The 20,520-nt window shown below is 43.1% G+C and overlaps 1 protein-coding gene across 8 annotated transcripts in view; it reads left to right on the top strand.

The window, feature by feature from the left end:
• APP (amyloid beta precursor protein) overlaps positions 1–20,520 on the top strand; it is a 229,305-nt gene that overhangs the window by 50,916 nt on the left and 157,869 nt on the right. For all 8 annotated transcript variants that reach the window (XM_080657586.1, XM_080657587.1, XM_080657585.1 and 5 more), the window contains exon 2: positions 11,330–11,497. In XM_080657586.1, the coding sequence (XP_080513712.1) occupies positions 11,330–11,497 (168 nt within the window). The remainder of the gene's footprint in view (positions 1–11,329; positions 11,498–20,520) is intronic.

The raw sequence follows: 20,520 nt of genomic DNA, 5'->3' as shown, positions 1-20,520 counted from the left end.
TTTAGCAAAAGCACTGTCATTTGAGATTTGCTCTAATTGATCTACCAGTAAACTCGTGTGTGTGTGTGTGTGTGTGTGTGTGTGTGTGTGTGTGTTGATTACTACTATTAGCACTACTGCATGCTATACTGGTAGTTCTATAATAGGTAAATACACAGGGATATACCTATGTAGGTATATGCTTACTGTTGTAAAACTAGAAAATACAGATTAAATAAGCTAACAGGTAATGAATGTGCATTAACCATGGGAATCTTGGGAAGTCCACATTCAGTTGGCTGCTTCTGATTTAAGAAAAAAAAACAACTTAGAAGTTTTGCATTTGCATTTCAGGGGAGATTTCTTAAAGAGGAAGCCATCAAAAGTTACTAGATGATAACATCTAGTGATTTAAATTCAAGAAATGCAGGTTAAGCATTCAAGCTGTGAATTTGCTTCCCCTTTTACTTGCTCTAAAAAAATCTTCTTTAGAAGCTAGTGACAAATAGCTGTAAAATACTGCTATGATAGGGGAAAAGTAATTTGAAAATAATATTCCAGATTTAAAAATAAAAAGCATGAGAACCAGTAGCTGGAATGCCAATTGGCCTATTATGAAAAAAGCAAGCGTGGGCTTTGGAGTAACAGCCTAGACAGGTTTTGAGCCTCTCTAATTATCTAAGTAGATGTGGAGATGATTTATCTTGGTTCTTCTGAGAGTCAAATGAGATAATGAAGGGAAAGGCCTAGGGAGACACTTCGATTTTTGCCCTTAATTCTTTTCCTAATTTTGTGTTCACAAGGTCAAAGCTGAAGAAATATAGCAACATTGAGAAAACCAAAATAGTATCAAGATGATGCTATTGTATGTTTTTGTATGGTGGCTATATGAAACATGCTAGTAAAACTTACAATGAAACAAATAAGCCATTTCTACATCAATGATGTTGAAACTGTTACCAACATAAAAGCACATTAGACCCATTTTACATGGTATAGTCCACATATCCTATATAATATCCTATATAATAAAAGGCTAACGTGCAAATAGACCAAATGGCAGAACAACCGAACAACTGGTTGCTATGACGTGCGCTGACCCCCAGGGGGCGCGCGCAGAACATAGCAGCATTGGCAGCAGGCGGCAGAGCGTGGAACATGGCAGGTGTCAACCACGGGGGGATGGTGGAGCAGGTGAGTGGGGGCGCCACCAAGGCAGGGTGCTGGTCGCTGTCATCAGGGCGAGCCCCTGGTGGCTACTGAAAATTCTTTGCTCCCGCACGCTGTGGTCCCGCCCAGTGCTCACACCTACTGCCGGTGCAAGCCCTGCTCGCACCCGCTGCCAGCACCCAGCACTGGCCCCTATCTCTTGGTGCCCTCAGTGGGTGTGAGCGGCCGCTGCTGTCCCCGATTGCCCCTCAGGGCTTCTCCACCTTCCCCTGCTCCTGAGGGGTGATCCTGCACCCACTGTTGGTGCCGGCCCCACTCGCACCCGCAGCCAGCGCGGGAGCCGCCGCTCACACTCTCTGCTGACGCCTGGCGTGGTCCCAGTCGCTCGGTGCCATCGTGGGTGCGAGAGGCAGCTGCCGGCCCGATTGCCCCTGAGGGCTTCTCCACCTCCCCCTGCTCTTGAGGGGCAATGGGGGCAGCAGCTGCCACTCCCACCTGCTGACAGCAGTGCGAGTGGGGCCGGTGCCATCAGCGCGTGGGAGGGGGGCCGCTGGCAGACAGGGATCCCAGAGCTGTGGCAGGAGGGGCCGGGCAGGGGCGCGGAGGATGGGCCAAGACCCGCCCTTGTGCCCACCGCAGCCTCGCGGCTCGCAGTTCCTTTCAAGGTGCATGAATTCATGCACTGGGCCCCTAGTAGGTAACTAATTTCTTGGATGTTGAATAACAAGGGTTTCTATTAAAAGAATTCTTTCCTATTGGGCATCAGCAGCAAGAATTATTTACCAGCTTTGTTATGAGATGGAAGGAGTTTGGGGTCTTTAGAAAACCTACCCTTTGAGCAGAAAGAAATACTTGATATTATCAAATGACAAAACTGAAACAATTTAATAATGACTTTGTTTGTTATTCAGGAGGAAACGATCCCTGGGTTGGGGGAGTCCAGGGCCCCACAGCAGTAGGGTATTGTTCCTAGGGATTTGGGACAAGAGCAAGATTTATAGAACATTAGGAGAGGCAGGGAGGAAAGTGGCATGATGGCTAAGAGGTCAGGGGTTGTATCGCGAGGCTAGCAGGTCCTGTTCTCTAGGGTAAGGTGAGTTAACCAGCCCTGAATTTGAGAATTGTGATTGGTGTATGTTGGGTTTCCTTGACAGGTCTCTCCTTTAAGGGCAAGCTGACCCAGGCTGAGATTTGTGATGTGGGCCAGGCCACTGGGGAAGCCTCGATGTGTGGCCCCATGTAGGAATTAACTTACTTAAAAAATATTTTTATTGATTTCAGATTGGAAGGGAGAGGGAGAGAGAGAGAGAAACATCAATGATGAGAGAGAATCATTGGTTGGCTGCCTCCTGCACGCCCCCTACTGGGGATCGAGCTCACAACCTGGGCATGTGCCCTTGACCCGAATCAAATGTGACCCTTCAGTCCGCCGGCGGACGCTCTATCCACTGAGCCAAACCAGTTAGGGCTAAGAATTAACTTTTATCAATATCAGCAGAGGCCAAGTATTCATCAAGGAGTGAGAACTTGTCATTTGAAGCCAGGTCAACAGTGGCAAATTTTGAGGAGTGAGATATGTGGATTGGTGTTCTGAAAGGAATTTTTTTCTCTCTTTACTCACTTTTGTGGCAAATCTTTTTAGCCTGCAATTTGAGCTCTGAAATAATCATGCAGCAAATAGTGGACGTGAGGAACTTGGCCAGCTGCACAGAAGTAAATTAAAATTGTGTATAGTTTCAGTAACTATACATTTCATTTTTCTGTATGCTTTTCAGGGGTGGGCAAACTTTTTGACTCGAGGGCCACAATGGGTTCTTAAACTGGACCGGAGGGCCGGAACAAAAGCATGGATGGAGTGTTTGTGTGAACTAATATAAATTCAAAGTAAAGGAACGGAGGGAAGAGCAAGAGAACCCTCCGCTCTCTCGGCTCCGCGGGCCGGATTGAACAGCCGAACGGGCCGGATCCGGCCTGTGGTCCGTAGTTTGCCCACGGCTGGACTAGCTTCTTCATCCTTCCTCACCACATCTACATGCACACACACACGAGGGCAAAACTTTGGAAAATTGCAGTTTTTTTGTTAATTTCAGAGTCAGCCTGGTCACGTCAATCACACCCTTGACAGAGGTCCACCTCCAGCCTCGGCCTCTTCATCACTGTGTGGCCTTTTCCTTCCCAGACTTGGGAGGGATGATTTTTACAGATTCTTCCAGTCCTGCGATGCTCATTTTAATGTGAGCTCTCCTCCGAGATAAAATGGGCAGTTGCAGATGTTCTTACTCTGCTTGAGATTTGTTTTTGGTGTGTGTTTTTGGTGTGTGTGTGTGTTTGGCATTAACAGGAAAACTGTACAGAGTCTTTTTCTTTGCAGAATGAAAATTTGTTTATGTTGAGCATTATGTGATGCTTACTCGCGTCCCTCTTGAAAAGAGTTCGCTCTCAAATCAGTTCATTACATTGCAAATGGAAAATTAGCTTTCAGATGAAGTTGAACAGCATTTCTGTGGGCTATAATTGAATCATGCCCAGGTTAGGGGAAAACTGTCTTTATTGGAGGAAACCGCAGATGTGATAGAAATAGTATCACTGTGCCTTTTAAAGAGATGCTACACACACATCCGAGCTGGGGGAATTGTGAACTGATTAAAAAGAACCAAAGAAGCATCAAACAGACTGTCAAACTACAGTGGGAACGCTGGGAGGATTGGGGGGTGGGGGGCGGGAGGTAGGAGATCAACCGAAGGACTTGTGTGCATGCATATAAGCATAACCAATGAACACAGGGGGGGGGTGAGTGAGGGCATGAGCGGGGGGGGGGTGTAGGAGAGGCCAGGGGAAGGTCAATGGGGGGGGTGGGAAGGAGACATATGTACTACTATTTATAATACTTTAAACAATAAAATAAAATTTAAATAAAATTAAAAAAAAAAAATAAAAAGAATCAATGTCCCTGTTATGTGAGGCCAGCTATTCAGACCAGCGAGACGTCTGTTTCAATGCAGAAACCAGGTGGTTTTCATTAGCTACAAACCTTAAAATCACATAAACCCACGGATGCAAGTAAGCTATGGATCTGCGCCTCCTCCTTGCAAAGGGAGACTTTGCAGCCGGGGAAACAGAGAGCTCCTTGTTCCCTTCCCCTTTTAGTTGGGCCTGTGTGGGGAGGAATGCGGCCAAGCTCGCTCTGTAAGGAATTGTGATCTCCTTGATGATACTAAAGAGAAACTTTTTGGGGAAAGGGAACACCCAGTGTGAAAGAAGCTGGCGTTGCGTTTGTAAACTGCAGCAATTTCATCTATAGGTTTCCTAGTTGGTCTCTGCAGATTGGCCTAGATTCGGTCTATGTGTTTATTTTCATTTCCCCTGGAGCCTCTTTAAAGCCCTTTTTTAGCCTAACTTGCTTTGGCAAGTCCATTTCACTTCTGTACTTACTCTATTTATATATTGTGACCTTAAAATATTTTTCTGGCTGCAAAGGACTATTTTTAAGAGCTTTGCAGCATTACTGGGTGCAATATTTACATCCCCGTAGTTCAGAACATTCTGTAAATAGCCCCTTGGTTTTGAGGCGATGTGTGGACGCTCCATTGTTCGAGCCCGTTATTTTGTTCATTGTCTCGGAACACTGTTTTCCCATGGGAAAGCATCTCTGGTCTCATGATGTCAGTGCAAAGTCATTCAATGTTACAAGGATTATCTTCATCTCTGGTCTCTCAGAAATGCATAGACCATGACTGGCCGGTTCTACCAGGGTTCCAGTCTTTTAGGTGTTGTCTCCAATTTCTGCAAAGTAACCTTACATTACCTTAGATAGTGCTAAGATGAAAACAAAATTAACTCGTAATAGTATTTAAGGGGTTATATTTCCCATCTACTAAAGCTTTTGGATTTCTTCTCAACTGAAAAGGGAGATGCTTTTTAAAAGTTAGAAATAATTATCTTTAAGATGACTTTGACAGAGTATGTATTTTCACTGGCAGCAAGTAACTTTAAACTAGGACCCAAAGATATTATTTTATTTTAAAAAATATATATTTTATTGATTTCTTACAGAGGAAGGGAGAGGGATAGAGAGTTAGAAACATCGATGAGAGAGAAACATCGATCAGCTGCCTCCTGCACACTCCCTACTGGGGATGTGCCCGAAACCAAGGTCCATGCCCTTTACCGGAATCGAACCTAGGACCTTTCAGGCCGCAGGCCAACACTCTATCCACTGAGCCAAACTGGTTAGGGCAGGACCCAAAGATTTTAGTTTTAGGAGTGTCCATATTAACAGTTCCCAAATAGGGCCCTGTGTGTGACAATTAGCCATTTCTTTGAGGAATCATTCGGGATGATTAAAAGGGATTTGATTAAACCTCTTGGGCCCTTGGATGGCTAAGTATTATTTCCTGTATGATTACCTGGGCTGGTGATGGTTTCCTTCTGGCTGAATGCCAAAGAGTGGACTACTCCTAGAATCTAGGCTTTGTTTCTTAAATGGCAGCTGAGAAGCCGGTGGATTATTCTTTTAATTAACAGATCCAACAACATAACTGGGTTATGTTACTTAAAACATGGGCATCTTTACAGGTGGCCTTCAGTAAGAATAGAAAAGCTTCCGGTTCAATTTGTTATCTCCCGGAAAATTGGTCTGATCGGATTGTGTGCACATGGTGTTGGTTTGGGAAGGAATGTTTGCCTGATAATCATGTTTTTGTGATTTAAATATTTATTTATGAAGGGCCTTTGTAATGTTAAGTGTAATAGATGTATACATATGACACATTCTTAAATTTCTAGTATAATAATTTGCTCTAACTATTGAGGAATCAAAGTTTGAACTAATAAATAATCTCCACTTTAAGAAAATCGGACAGGTTAATGATCACCCTCTGTACATTCATTTTTTATGGTTAATATTAGATAGCTTGTTGAAAACCCTAAAGGAACTGATGCATATATGTTTGGGTTTGAACTCTCATTGGTAAAAATGAAGAGCTTGTGGCAGTTAAAGATGTTCTTTAGTAATATTGTTACTGGACTGAAGGGGTCCATTCACCTGGGAACATCAAGACCTAATTAAATGCAGACAGATTCTGCAGCAAAGAAAGTATAAATTTGTTAGTTGAGGGAACGGTGGCAAGCCCTTAGTCACAGATAACCTACTGTGCAAAGACCTGGCTCCCCAGTGGCTTCCAGGGGGCGGGTTATATAGGGAGAAAGGCATTAATCGTGGTGGCTGAAGGATTTGGGTCCTGGGCTCTTGATTGGTTGGGTCCAGGGCAGAGAACAGTTGATCTTTGTGTCAGGTCCTGATGTCAGCCATGGCATCGTTCTCTCTGCTCTCATAAAGGTGTGGTCCGTAGGGTCCTTTCACTTTCATGGGCTTTGGGCTGAAACACAACTGAAGTCAAGCTGTTTGTTCAGTTTGACCAAAACTTTGCTTCTGTGGTCAACAGACCTGAGACTTTGTTCTTAAGACATACTGACCAGAATCTGCTGTCCTAAGGACTTAATGATTAAGAAGGGAGTGGAGGGACAGGAAGGAGAAAGGCTCATGGTAAAGAAATGGAGTTTCTGTGAGGTTACAGTATAACAGGGCTGTAATCCATTCATTTGAAGCGATATGAAAAGGATTACCATTTGGTAGTTAGTATATACAGATGGCATTAAAATAACTGCAAAGTCAAGAAGAGGGAAGGATAACAACGTAAAGAATGGAAAGAAGTTAGAAGTCAAAGTAGGAAAAATGATGTGTTTGTCAGGTAGGGTGACCAGTTGTCCCAGCTTGCCAGGGACTTTTAGCGTGGAAAGTCTCACCTCCTGGCACCTTCTCAGTCCCAGGCAAACGGGAATGGCTGGTCATCCCTGTTGTCAGGTAGAGGACTTGGCATGGTTTATTGCTTTGTTCTCAAAAGTATATCAATGTCTAGCATGTGTTGTCTACTCAGGGGAACTGAATGAAGAAAGACATATTGGCTGCTGCCATTTTTGTTGTTGTTGATATATCAGGGTTGCCTCTCTGCAGCGAGAAGTTGAAGAGTGAGCTCACCGAGACTTTTTCATTAAAATAGGAAAAAGAGAAGCGATGGCCCAGTCTTTAGGACTCCTCTAGGCTGTGAATTGGAGGTCTGCAAGTTAGTGAGGAGATAATCAGAGCCAAGTAACAAGAGCCAGGATATTTCATTCGCACAGAAGCCCAGGGAACAGGAATTCAAGGAAGAATTTGTTTATGGCAAAGAAGTTGAAAAGTGACAGGTCCCGAAGAAAGACCCCGTTTGGTTCCTCCGACAGGAAGTCATGTGTAACCTTGGAGAAAGCCGTTTAAATGGTGGGAATGTAAACCAGATTACAGGGGTTCACGAAGCAGGTTAGAAAACGGTAACAATGAGTGTGTATTTAAATCAGCAGCTGATTTAAGTGAGAGAAAATGGAAGGAGGGTCCTCTAGAGCAGGATTAACAAATTGTGGGCCCACTGGCCAAATCTGGCCTCGCCTGTTTTGTAAATAACGTTTTATTGTAAAAACAGTCACACTCATTTTGCGTATGCTCCGAGGCTGGTCACAACAGAGATTGTATGGCTCACAAAACCTAAAATATTTGCCCTGACCGGTTTGGCTCAGTGGATGGAGCGTCGGCCTGCGGACTGGAGGGTCCCGATTCCGGTCAAGGGCATGTACCTTGGTTGCGGGCACATCCCCACTGGGAGGTGTGCAGGAGGCAGCTGATCGATGTTTCTCTCTCATCGATGTTTCTAACTCTCTATCCCTCTCCCTTCCTCTCTGTAGAAAATCAATAAAATATATATTTTTTTAAAAAAACAAAAAACTAAAATACTTACTATCTGGTCCTTAGTAGAAAAAAAAAATGGCTGACCTCTTGCTCCAGAAATTAAATAGAATGAAAGCAAGTTTGATTTTTTTCAAGAGGAAATCAAAGGCTGTTTGTGGATGTATCATGGAGCTGGAGAAAAGGGGGAGCATATTAGGTCTTATTTCTGTGCTAATAGGTTACCTCAAACTTAGTCGTTTAAAACACCATTTATTATCAGGAATTTGGGAGTCTCTTCTGGGTGGCTCTCACTCCCGGTCCTTCTTGAGTTTTCAGAAGTGCCAGCCACCCTTGCCGTCCTGAGAGGGCTTGCCTGAGACTGTGGGAGATTTCCAAGCTCCCTCACTTTGCTGTGGACGGGAGACCTTGGTTCCCATCACATGGGCCTCTCCACGGGGCTGCTTCCGTGTCCTCCCAGCATGGCAGCTTGCCCCCGCAGCGGGTGACCCCAGAGAGCAAGGAAGAAGCGAGGTGCCCTCTATGACCTTGCCTTGGAAGACACCCCTCATTTTTGCTATATTCCATTTGTTCTGCAGACAAACCCTGATACATTATGGGATGACAATGTGAATACCAGGAGGCGGGCATCACTGGGGCCTCCTGGGAGGCTGGCCACCACCGCGAGAGCAGTTGGCACTTCCGTGTTCCTGAGGGGAGGCTACGGAATGAAGAGCATTTGTATGGACAAGGGGGTCGGAACTAGGGTGAACAGATTGTGGAGAATCTGAGGTGGAGAGGGGGATTCATTCAACAAAATAATTGCCAGTTGTCATAAAAGATCATTATGCTCTGTTTAGTTAGAGGTAAGGTTCCAGGATTCTGCTAAGATTGGAAATCTTTGGGACAGGAATGAGTTTGAGCAGAATAAAATCTCCAGGGGGAATACAGTGATGATTCCATTACTGGATTATACATTCCTTAAGGGTAAGCCTCATAGTTTATATACAAATAAATCAATTTTACATATTTACATATATTATAAATCTATTTCATATCCTCCGTAGCATCTAATTTAGGGCCTTACCTGCTGGTATCTGATTGTTATTGGACTTTCTTGTAATGTTATTATCTTACTACTTATTTCAATAAAATGGACAAAATTTGGCCCACCTGGCATGGCTCAGTGGTTGAGTATTGACCTATGAACCAGGAGGTCACGGTTCAATTCCAGCTCAGGGCACATGCCCGGGTTGTGGGCTGGATCCCCAGTGGCGGGTGTGCAGGAGGCAGCCGATCAATGATTCTCTCTCATCATTGATGTTTTTCTTTCTCTCCCTCACCCTTCCTCTCTGAAATCAATAAAGAAATATTTAAAAAGCTTTTTGACAAAATTTGTATTCTGATTTTTAGGGTCAAGGCATTGCATTCCCTCTCACTCCTTCAGGAAGGCTGTTGAAACGTCACTGTGCAGAGCCTTCTGCTCAGGCTGCTGCTTTGCACCCATTGGAGAAGGAGCCTCCCCGTTTCTGGCTTGGAAATTGTGGGAGGTGTCAGGAGACCCAAATTGGGAACTTGAGGGGTCCCCGCGATGCCTGCTGACAGTCTGATTCTGTGGCCTCACTGGTTGTTCCATCCGGCCGTGGAGGAGCAACGTTTGGTTAATTAAATATGATTCACGGAGTGGAAGTAGAAATGGAGAGAATGTTACCTGGAATATGGTTCCAGAGATTTTGCCCAGAGTTTTTGCACGCTGGTCAGGGATGAATCTCAGCGGGGCTCAGTGCCAGATTTTTTTAAAGGAAGTAAATTCTCTGTTGCAGTTGCACAAAAAAACATATGAAGATGACCAGCGTGGACAGATGTGCGATCTATTTTTACATTTCTGTGGGAAGAAATGTCAGGAAGTCGTTTTGTTATTTTGTGTGTGTGTGTGTGTGTGTGTGTGTGTGTGTGTTTGGTGATTTTTTTTTTTTAAACTGAAATCTTTCAGTGCAATTTTATGTGTTTTTTTTTTTTCTTCCCATAAACAATTTGTAGAAGTGATACAAGTTATTGTAGAATCACCCAGCTCTTTGCCACATGAACGGCTTCTGTTGGAAGGTACCCCTTCCTGCCGTGGATGTCACATATGTCCTCAGCAGCTGGCCTTAACAAGGGAGGACTTAATATACTAAAAATGTCTTGTGATTTCTTGGTTTCGAATAACTCTTTCACTCCTGGGGGGTGAAGTTTCATCTCTGGCTGATAGTTTTTCCTTTTAAGATACCAGAACCTGTGAAGTGAGGCAGTACAGATATTTTTTAGTACTGACCTTTTCCCTTTTAATAATATTTACATGAAGGGAATACCTATGGGCAGAAGGGTTGGAAATACAGAAGGGACCTTTTTCAAAGTTCTTTTCCTGAAATGGTATCTGCCTGTGGTAAGAATACCTGGGGCCCATCAGAGCTCACTGCACAGCAGGTGGGTGCTGTGCTGGGCTCTGAGGGAGACCTGTGCCTGCTTGCATTGTGGTTGGGAGGATGGGACCAGCATCCTTGACATACTCAAGAGCTGAGGCAGTGTTAACAAGGAAATGTTCCGGGGAAAAAAAACAGGTGAAGGGCCACATACTCAGTCACATTTGGGCATGGTAAAAAAAACAAAAAACAGTAGTTTTTCTGTTCAAAAAATTATAATGGAGCGTGGCCAGCATGGTTCAGTGCTTGAGCGTCAACCTATGAACCAGGAGGTCACTGTTCAATTCCTGGTCAGGGCACATGCCTGGGTTTCAAGCTCAATCCCCAGTGTGAGGTGTGCAGGAGGCAGCCAATCAATGATTCTCTCTCATCGTTGATGTTCCTATATTTCTCTCCCTCTCTGAAATCAATAATAAACAGATATTTTAAAAAAATTATAATGGAGTCATTTGCTAACTAACAGTGCACACTACCATTGTGCCTTCAGCTCTAGGAGCTGAGACAGAGTGTGACCCCCAGGCCTGGCCATCGTGCAGGCCTTGGCATTGTTCTGTGTGAGCCAGGCGGAGGCATTGTGAGAATATGGTTTCCTCTAGAGTGGGTATATTAATTTCAGGAAAAAAAAAAATCTTATTTTACTGTCAGAGCCTTTCAGGAGGCACCATAAGATCTGCCAGGGGAAAATGTAGAAACAAATACATAAACTTTTCAATGGATACTTTCCTCTCAATATTACTAATTTCTCCACTTACTGTAAAAGAAAAAAGCACTGTATTACAGGAGGTTGGAGATATATGTAGCATGTATCATAGTTAACTTCAAGGCATGCTGAAGGGCGGGGCTAATTCATGATGGAGAATTGCCAAGAAGAGAACTCTCCTTGCTCTTATTGCTAACCCCACGTTCCCCAGCATCTCCCCCAGAACTGTGGGTTGCCATAACTAACCCAAACCTATTTTTCCAGGTGCCCACTGATGGCAATGCCGGCCTGCTTGCAGAACCCCAGGTCGCCATGTTTTGCGGCAAACTGAACATGCACATGAATGTGCAGAACGGGAAGTGGGAGTCAGATCCATCGGGGACCAAGACCTGCATCGGCACCAAGGAGGGCATCCTTCAGTACTGCCAGGAGGTAAGTCCTGCGGCCACGCTGGACCACCCGCCTTTATTGTTTTTGACGTTTCATATTTGCATTTTATCTCCTGCAGTGAAAAATCTTTGTTCCTGATGATTTACTCTCCCATATGCATAAATATTTTTAAAAAGTGTGTCAAACTCCAGCCACTAATAACCCAACTGAGTAAAATGTAAGATATCTCGGTACCTCCTTTTATCTTTAGGGTATCTCACTACAGGGGCTCAAAGTATTGTGTGTAAAAGTGACTAGAATTATGTTTATTTATATTACCAACTTGATACATTTTAGTTCCTTTATTTCTGCTTGTGTTCAGTTTTCCCCTCCTTATTCATTTTGAAAATGGAAAATGTTTACAGTGTTAAAACACTGAAACGGTAAAAAGTTATGCTCGGAAACATCATTTGCCACCCATCTCCCATTGATTAACATTGTCATTCTTCCTGATTCATCCTTCTTACAAAAGAGAATATTCATTTTTCTTTTTTTATTATTATTATTAAAAAGGGCGGCTTACTGAAAGCACTGTTCTGTCTGCACTTTGCTTTGTTGACTTGACTTTGCTAAGTTAAGAGGTCTTCATCCATCGGGGTCTCTATCCCTTGTGCAATTCTTCCTCGTCTCCTTGCTGTTATTGTACAGGGTGCTCCTTCCTTATTAATTCAGCTTAAAATACCCGGAGTCCCAGGCATGTTACTCCCCAGACACTCGCCTATTCTAGGATATGTGTGTTTTATAACATATTCTTCTAATTTGGCAAATACAAGGTCAGTGGTTGTTGATCTTTGGGATAGCAATTTCAGTGGAATAGAAGTCCAATTGCTGTAGATGATAGGAAGAATGCTTGAAGGGACAGTGAAGACCTAGAAACCAAGGAAAAAAACTAGAAACCAAGCGTTTGAGGGCCGTTCAAGGAAAGGGGAAAGGCTTTGTTTTTTGTTGTGTCTTTTTTTTTTTTTTTTTTAAAGGGGAGGAACTTAAGTTAAAGGAAGCTTAAACCAAACTGTGGGAAGGGTGGCTGTCCATCAAAAGAAAACTAGGCACAGGTATCTAGGGAGAAATGGGATCCAGTGGATAAGTGATTGGCTGAGTCTTGGAAAAGAGGGGAAAATAGTGGGTTGATTAGCCGGCTTATGTTTGCCAGATGATGGAAGCTCACTCAACATCCTACACATGGAGAATAATTCCTACCACAGATGGGAAGGATCTTGGGATGGGCGTAGCTTAGAGAATTTTAATGAAGACATCCAGAAGCTGGTTCCTCAGATGTTAGAACTGAGACTCAGTGCTTCCTGGGATTTCTCTGTTGGGGTGTCTCTTGTTTTCTGCTTTGTCCTTGCACCCTTACATTCATTCACCTCCTGCAGAGATGAGCTTTCTCGAGGAGGCCAGGCAAGGTGGCAGCCAGGAGCTCTGGGAGGCTGCCATCCGCGCTTGGCTTCCCAACTGCATTATGTGCATTATCATTCCAAGGAGGGATTCTGGTTGGCCCTGCTTTGGGTCACACATCTATCTACCTTTGGCATCAGTACTGGGACTGGCCTGTGTTGGCCAGGTGGGTGTGTGGCCTGTTTGACAGCTAGACCTGAGCCACATGGGGGGGGGGGGGGGGGGCTCTTGCCAGAAAGTGGATGAAGATGGCATGGGGCAACATAAAAAGATGACCACAGTCCAACACAGTGAGCTTAGAAACACGCAGTGTGTTAGAAAAGCGTTACAGGCTGGAGAGTGGGTAGCTGAGGACATGTACGGTGCCTCCTTATTTTAACCAGCTTTGGGGAAATATGTGTGTAGGAAGGGGAGGGAATAGATTTTTACTCAGAACTTTTAAACAGTGTTTGACATTTTTTGTTGAGTGGTGCATCCTGAACTACCTAGAACCATGGTCGGCAAACTGCAGCTTGCGAGCCACATGCGGCTCTTTGGCCCCTTAAGTGTGGCTCTTTCATAAAATACCACGGCCTGCGCGAGTCTATTTTGAAGAAGTGGTGTTAGAAGAAGTTTAAGTTTAAAAAATTTGGCTCTCAAAATAAATTTCAATTGTTGTACTGTTAATATTTGGCTCTGTTGACTAATGAGTTTGCTAACCACTACCTAGAACATTCCTTATTGATATGTTAGGGTCTTCCTCCCACTTCCCACACTATAGGTATTCTGATATTTTTCTTTTATAATTAGAAATAATGAATAGTTTTTGTTTATAAGATTGAATTTTATGTGTGTTATTGGAAAATGCTTATGTTCTTTTATTCTTTTTTTTTTTAACTCCATGTTTTATTTTAGACAGTATTGATTGATTCCCTGTTAGGAAAGCCATAGATAAGATGCACAAATTTCCTACCTCTTCTTCATACAGGTTTTTAAAATTAATATTACTTTCATATTTTCAGTGTTGTAATATTATAATCTGTTCTCTGAGCATAAATTCCCAAGATAGTTATAAGTTTTATCTTTAACTGGATTCATTGTTTACAACCAAAGCATCTTTATTCCTATATTATTTATTTTTATTCCTCTTTTGTTTTTGATGTCTGTCATCTTAGTTATTTCTAGAAGTTGCATTTTATCTGAAATTTAGCTTTGACCCAGCACTCACTAGTAGTCATTTTGAACTAATTTTTATTGAACAACGGTTTAATTGGATATAGAATTCCAGACTGATGAGCATTTTTGCACCATGAAGATATTTTCAACTTATTCTGTCATCTATCACTTGCACATTCCTTTTAAAAAAAATGTACAGAAACCATGACTGTTTATTACCATTTACAGTGCTACTCACTTACTGATTATTTTCCTCCCAATAGTGATGAGTAGATTCTTTCTCTACGTGCTCATTCAGTGCCTCTGTTTTAGAGACAGCTGGCTGAGTCAGAAAGGCAGCTGTTAGTAGCCTGTGGACCTAGGACAAAAGAAACCAACTGAACTCATGACCGTGACCTCATTTTGACCTTTTGCTAACCAGTGTAACTCACTGTTAAATTTGTTTTTTCAAAGGATTGACCATATACGCTGCACATTGTATCTGTTGATGCTTAACTTGATATGATGTGTCAAATATTATTTTGGTGAATTATCTAGTCTATCTTTGCAGCATCATGTTCTTCTCAATTTGTGTTCCTTGCTGTTATTTTTATGAATATTGTCAGTTTGGCCCCCTGATTTCTCTTGTGCTATCATGAGTCAAGGTCAAAATTAGGGAGAAAAATCGAGTGTTTTTACCTTTGTTCCTGGTTATAAACCCATATAAAGTTTTATTGAGAAGACAGTTCCAAACTTAGGGTTTAAATGGAATATTTGTTTAATCTGCATTTTACTCAAATTCCAGGTGCTTTGTGTTTTCCCTCCACTTTTTCCCCCAGTAATAAGGTATACTTCTGCCCAGTCTCATTCAGATATTTGCCTTTCTTTGTATTTTTCTTTTTTATATTAGCACGGTCAGCACCATTTGAGAACTTTCTTTTGTATATTTATCAAATATATATTGAAGACTGCTATGGACCGAATGCTTGTCACCCCTCTCCCCCACCTCCCATGCCCAGTTCTTACATTGAAACCCTAACCTCTAACATGGTGGTATTTGGAGGTGGAGCCTTTGGGTTAGGCGAGGTCATGAAGGTGGGGCCCTTATGATGGGATTAGTGCCCTTATAAGAAGGGGCATCAGACTTTCAGAGAATTTGCTCTGTCTTCTGTCTCCCTGCTCACACAATGAGTTAATGTGAGGACACAGGAGAAGGCGGCCATCTATCTGCAAGCCAGGAAGAGAGCTCTCACCAGAACCTGGTCATGCTGGCACCGTGATCTCAGACTTTTTCCTCCAGGATTAGAAGAAAATAAATTTCTGTTGCTTAAGCCACCCAGTGTGTGATAATTTATTATGGCAACTGGAGCTACACTGGGACTTATCTTGGTTTCTGTGGGCAAAAGGATTACAGACTGAAGGTGTCGCTGAGAATAACTGTTTCTGGAGGTCATGTCCAAGAAAGCATTTTATCTGAAACAGCTCTGACCCAGCACACACTAGTAGCCATTCATTTAGAAAGTGTTGTGGATGGCCTTGTTGGCCTGGGGGTTGCAGCAGAACGGGCCCTGAGAGAGCCTCCCCTCAAATGGAGCCATGGCTTCCTTTTCAGGGACTATGTCTTCCCATTGGTGGAATTCTAAACAGATTTTTAGGCGAGAGTTGGGGGAATGTTGGCCCATAGTCCAGATTTGCCCTCAGTTTATGTTTACCTACTTAAGATGTAAGTGCTATGATATACACTCAATAGTAGAGTGATAAACATGTACATGACTAAATATTCAGTTAAATATCCTATATACTGAAAGCCTAATATGCAAATTGTCCCCTCGACCAGGAGTTCGACCAGAACCAGGGGGCGGGGCCGGCCGGCCAACTGTGGGAAGGGAGGCCCTGGCCGGCAGCAGTGGCAGTCAGCGGGGGCGGAAAGTGAGGGGTCCCCAACCGGCAGCTGTTAGGGACCCTACCCGTGCACGAATTTCGTGCCTCTAGTACTAAATAATCACTAAGTATGCTTTCTGAAAGTATTAAGCAAGCCCTAGATTGTTCTTTTTGTGACCCTGTGGTAATAGGTTCCATCGTGGGCTGTTGATGAATTATGCCTTCAGCAGCTACCCTCTTGGTTGAACCCGAGACTTGCTTTAACCAGTAGGATGGAGTTGAGGTGACACTGGTTCAGTTCTGGGTCTAAGCCTTAAAAAGTTCTAGAAGTTTCTCTTTTCATGCTCTGGAAAGGCAGCCATGTAGAGAAGCCGGAGCCTCCCATCCATAGCCCTGCCTGAGCTCCCAGCCAGCTGCCCTCAGCAGCCACCTGGGCAGGGCCAGGTGGGACCTTGCAGCCTTCCTGGTAGCGCTCTGGCTGACAGCACCAGGGGAGGAAGAATTGCCCCGTCAACCCACAGAACTGTGAGAAATCGTACATTATTATGTAGTTGCCAGCTTTCAAGATGGCTTCCAACAATCCTTTCCTCCGTCCCCGTATTCATGTCCATGTGTAGTCTCCTTTCACACTGTGCGGGGCTGACATGTATAATCAATGAGATACTACAGAAATGATGTTGTGTGTGACTTTTGAGGCTAATTCAGAAAAGACACATGGCTTCTACCTTCCATAACTCTTGCTGTGGCGGGAGCCAGCCGCCTGTCACCAGGACATCCCAGGCCACTGGGGAGATGTACATGTGGCCTCCTATCAGCAGCCAGGACCTGCTTGACAGGCATGTGAACGAACCACTTGGAAGTGGATCCTGTAGCCTAGTCAAGGCTTCACGTGACTGTGGCCCAGTTCTTAACTGCATCCTTGTGAGAGCCCGGATCCCTCAATGAAGCCACCTCCAGATTTCGAACTCACCGAAATTGTGTACTATGAGAAACATTTTATCGTTTGAAGCCACTAAGTTCTAGGATAGTTTGTGTGCAATAACAGAGGACCACAACAGACATTCCCTCAATCATTATTTTCCTCTGGGGTCCTTTAACAGAAAACAGCTCCTTTCCTCTGTTCTATACGAGATGCAGAAAGTGCTGCCATCATGAAAACAACTTGAAAATAACGATATAAATTATTCATCATTTAACAGCCTAAAGTGGCCACTTGCCTTAATGAACTGCTATAGTACCCAAACATTGGTCTAAGGCAACTAGCAGTCTTATAAATAGAATAAAACTAGGATAATATTCTATGGAAGCATATTAAAACCTAGGGGAGGGTGGGGGGAAAATGAGAATCTTTAGCTTTTATTGTCCTTTTGAATGAAATGAGATTTTTTCCTTTTCTAAAAGACAAACAGTTTTATTTAAACCAAGAGCTTTGCGATGAGAAAAGAAAAAAAAAAAAAAGGAAATGTATTTTGATTCTTCATCTAAAGAATCTAGTTTTTTCCCAAATGTAATTCAAGCAAATATTTACTGAGTGCATTCTGAAAGTATTTTGTGTCACATGTTACTGAATGGTGGGGAAACACCACTCTTGGCTCATGTGGAGCTTATATACATACACAACTAGATAAGTTGAAAAGAGAATTTAGAAAATGCAAAGGTGGAATGCGTCTGAAAAGCAGAGGGTCTTGATTATAAATCTGGGGGTTTGCGTCTGATTCTGGAGATAAGAAAGAGCTCCGATAAGGGGTTAATACCCAAAATATATAAAGAACTCATAACTCATACACTCAGCAACAACAGTTAAAAATGGGCAGAGGACCTGAACAGACACTTCTCCCAAGAAGGCATTCACATGCCAACACATCTATGAAAAGATGCTCAACTTCACGAGCTGTTAGGGAAATGCAAATCCAAACTACACTGCGATAGCACCTCACGCCTGTTAGAATGGCCATTATCAACAAGACAAGTGATATCAAGGGTTGGAGAGGCTGTGAAGAAAAGGAACCCTTATTCACTGCTGCTGGGAATGTAAACTGCTATAGCTTCGATAGAAAACAGTATGGAGGTCCTCAAAAAAATTAAGAATAGAGTTACCATATGACCCAGCATCCCCTTTTCTGGTTATCTACTGAAACAGTCGGTCAGAAAAGTCAAGAACCATATGAAGTCACTCATGTGTGGGATATAACACTGAAAGCAACAAATGAACAAACAAGACAAATAAAAACTCATAGACACAGACAATAGTATGGTGGTTACCAGAGGGAAGGGGGTGGGGAGTAGTGAAGGGTAAAGGGGGTCAAGTATTTGGTGACAGGGAGATTTGACTTTGAGTGGTGGGCCCACAATACAATATACTGATGTGTATTATAGATTGTACACTTGAAACCTATATAATCTTATTAACCAATGTCAACCCAATACATTTAATAAAAAGGGGAAAAAAAAGAGCTGCGAAATTGTTTTTATCTGGTCAAGACACTCTGAGAAGTATTGGCCTGAATTCAAGGATAGATTAGATTGGGGAGAGAAAGGAATTCAAATCTCAAGATGTTAGTGAGGAAAGGGATGTGAGAGAGCATCCTGCTTGTCCACCTCATGGTGAACCAGGTGCTGGGATAAGGGAGCCCCTGGGGTCAAGTGCAGCGAAGGGGAACATGGGCTTTGCTATCAGACAGACCTCCCTTCATGTCCAGCCTTTGCTCTTTGACACCTGAGCAATTCAGAGAGCTTCCTCGCCAACCTTAGACCTCCCTTTTTGATGGGAATACACAGGTTTAGGGGTGTCCAGTGTGTGTGTCGTACAAGTTAAAAATTGTCAAATTAAACGAGAAGTTGTTTGAGCCCCAGCACTGATGTTTTTGGTTTTTGTGTGTTTCTTTTGTTAAGGACAGAGCTTAAAACACAGGCTCTGCTGCCCTCTTTATCCTTAACCTTCAGAGCACCCTTGGGTGAGGTAGGGGCTTGGAGCAGGTGTCCGTGGCTCTGCTAATACACTGGGGAACAGCTCTCTGGAGGGACTTTTGAACAGGTTAAGCCTCAAGCACTGGCAGAGACTTCCAGCTGGGAAACAAGTGAAGGTGGCTTGTTTACCATCCCTTCTGTTAGATGATGGGCATACTCTTTTCCTAAGTGTTTTCTTTTCCACAGCAAACAATACGTGTTTTCTTTAACCTTCTTGCTCTAAATGAGCAGTTGTCTTTGTCTATAAATGAACAGGATCACCAGATGAAGCTTACTGGCATCTGAATAAAACAAAAACTGCCCATTTGATGAGTTGAACAAAGCCATTTCCTTTGCCCAGCTTTCTACTTTAAAATATATAACCGAATCTGGGATTCCCAGAGAAGAACTGTTTCTCAGGCTTATTTTCATTCCGCAGTGATATGGAGTTAAAATCATTTAAAAAGCAACGGATACATGCGATCTTTTAATCTAACCAATTTCGAGGGCATGCTGTCCACCCAGGGCTGTGGCAGAAGCCACACCCTTGGCCATTGTGATGTTGCTGGGTCTACCATCCACCTTGGTAGGCTTAAAAGTGACAAATTACAGGAACATAAACATTGTGGTTTGGGAAAGATTCAAAAATTCCTGCTAGGTGAAATATGAGAACAGATCTACTTTATGCATTAATGATCTATATAAAAACAGGAATTGCACAAATCATAGTATTTAGAGCTAAATGAGATAAAACCAGCTTGGACTTTCTTTTTGACACAGTTAATCATTTAATCAAATGACTGTTTGATTTAACATTTCTTCCTGTTATTATTGATCTCATTCCTAAATGCATACTCAATTATTACAGATTTGCAGTCATCCTGTACTTTTATAATCGGCACTTTATTTAGAAATATAAGAAAATTCGCATAAATTGACAGAGAATGAGAGTCTAGGCTATAGGGGTGCACATCTGTTTGTGTTTTCACATTTGTGTTCTGTCCTATTTATTTGGGTGACACCCCTTCTCCCCGCCAATTTGTTTTTACATTCAGTCCTTCAGAATAAGAGTGATAGTAAACCAGGTTCTTGGGCAGTCTTTTCCAAGTCTAGGTATCAATGTATGTATATACATGTACATTTATGTACACCGTGAGGAACAAGCTTGGGTCAGATTCTTGGGAAATCAGCTAATGCCCGAGCACAGCACTTTCCATCCTGGCTTTAGGCCCTCACTGAGCAAGCCCAGCCCTGCTCACACGTCCCGTTATTACTGTTACGTTATTACTGTTACGGTTGTCTTTCATCAGCTGCTCACTGCCTCTCAGCACCTCATTGCATTGTAATCAGAGAACGTTTTCGGTTGGTTTCTGCTTCTCTTTCTCAGTTAAATTAGTCATTCCGTTTCCAGTAGCCCTCGCGATGAAAAGAATTTACATTGACAACGGTTGGATAGGATTTTTTTCTTTGCATTCCAGAAAATTTGAAAGAAGGAAGTTTGTCATTTTAATCCGGACCCAGACTTGGTTTTGTTTTAAAACCTATCCTTAGCGGGCTCCTGGAGTGCTCAGAAGTGGCTCCTGCTTTCACCAAGCTTCACCTCCAGCAATTTCGTCTTCTGTGAAACGGAGCGATTGCCCTCTGATAGAGGGTGACGTGACTAACGTGAA

Source organism: Plecotus auritus, assembly GCF_963455305.1.
Source record: "Plecotus auritus genome assembly, chromosome: 2".
In the NCBI taxonomy this organism is placed as follows: Eukaryota; Metazoa; Chordata; class Mammalia; order Chiroptera; family Vespertilionidae; genus Plecotus; species Plecotus auritus.
The sequence above is the reverse complement of the archived record's forward strand: the minus strand, read 5'-3'. Positions and strand labels throughout refer to the sequence as shown.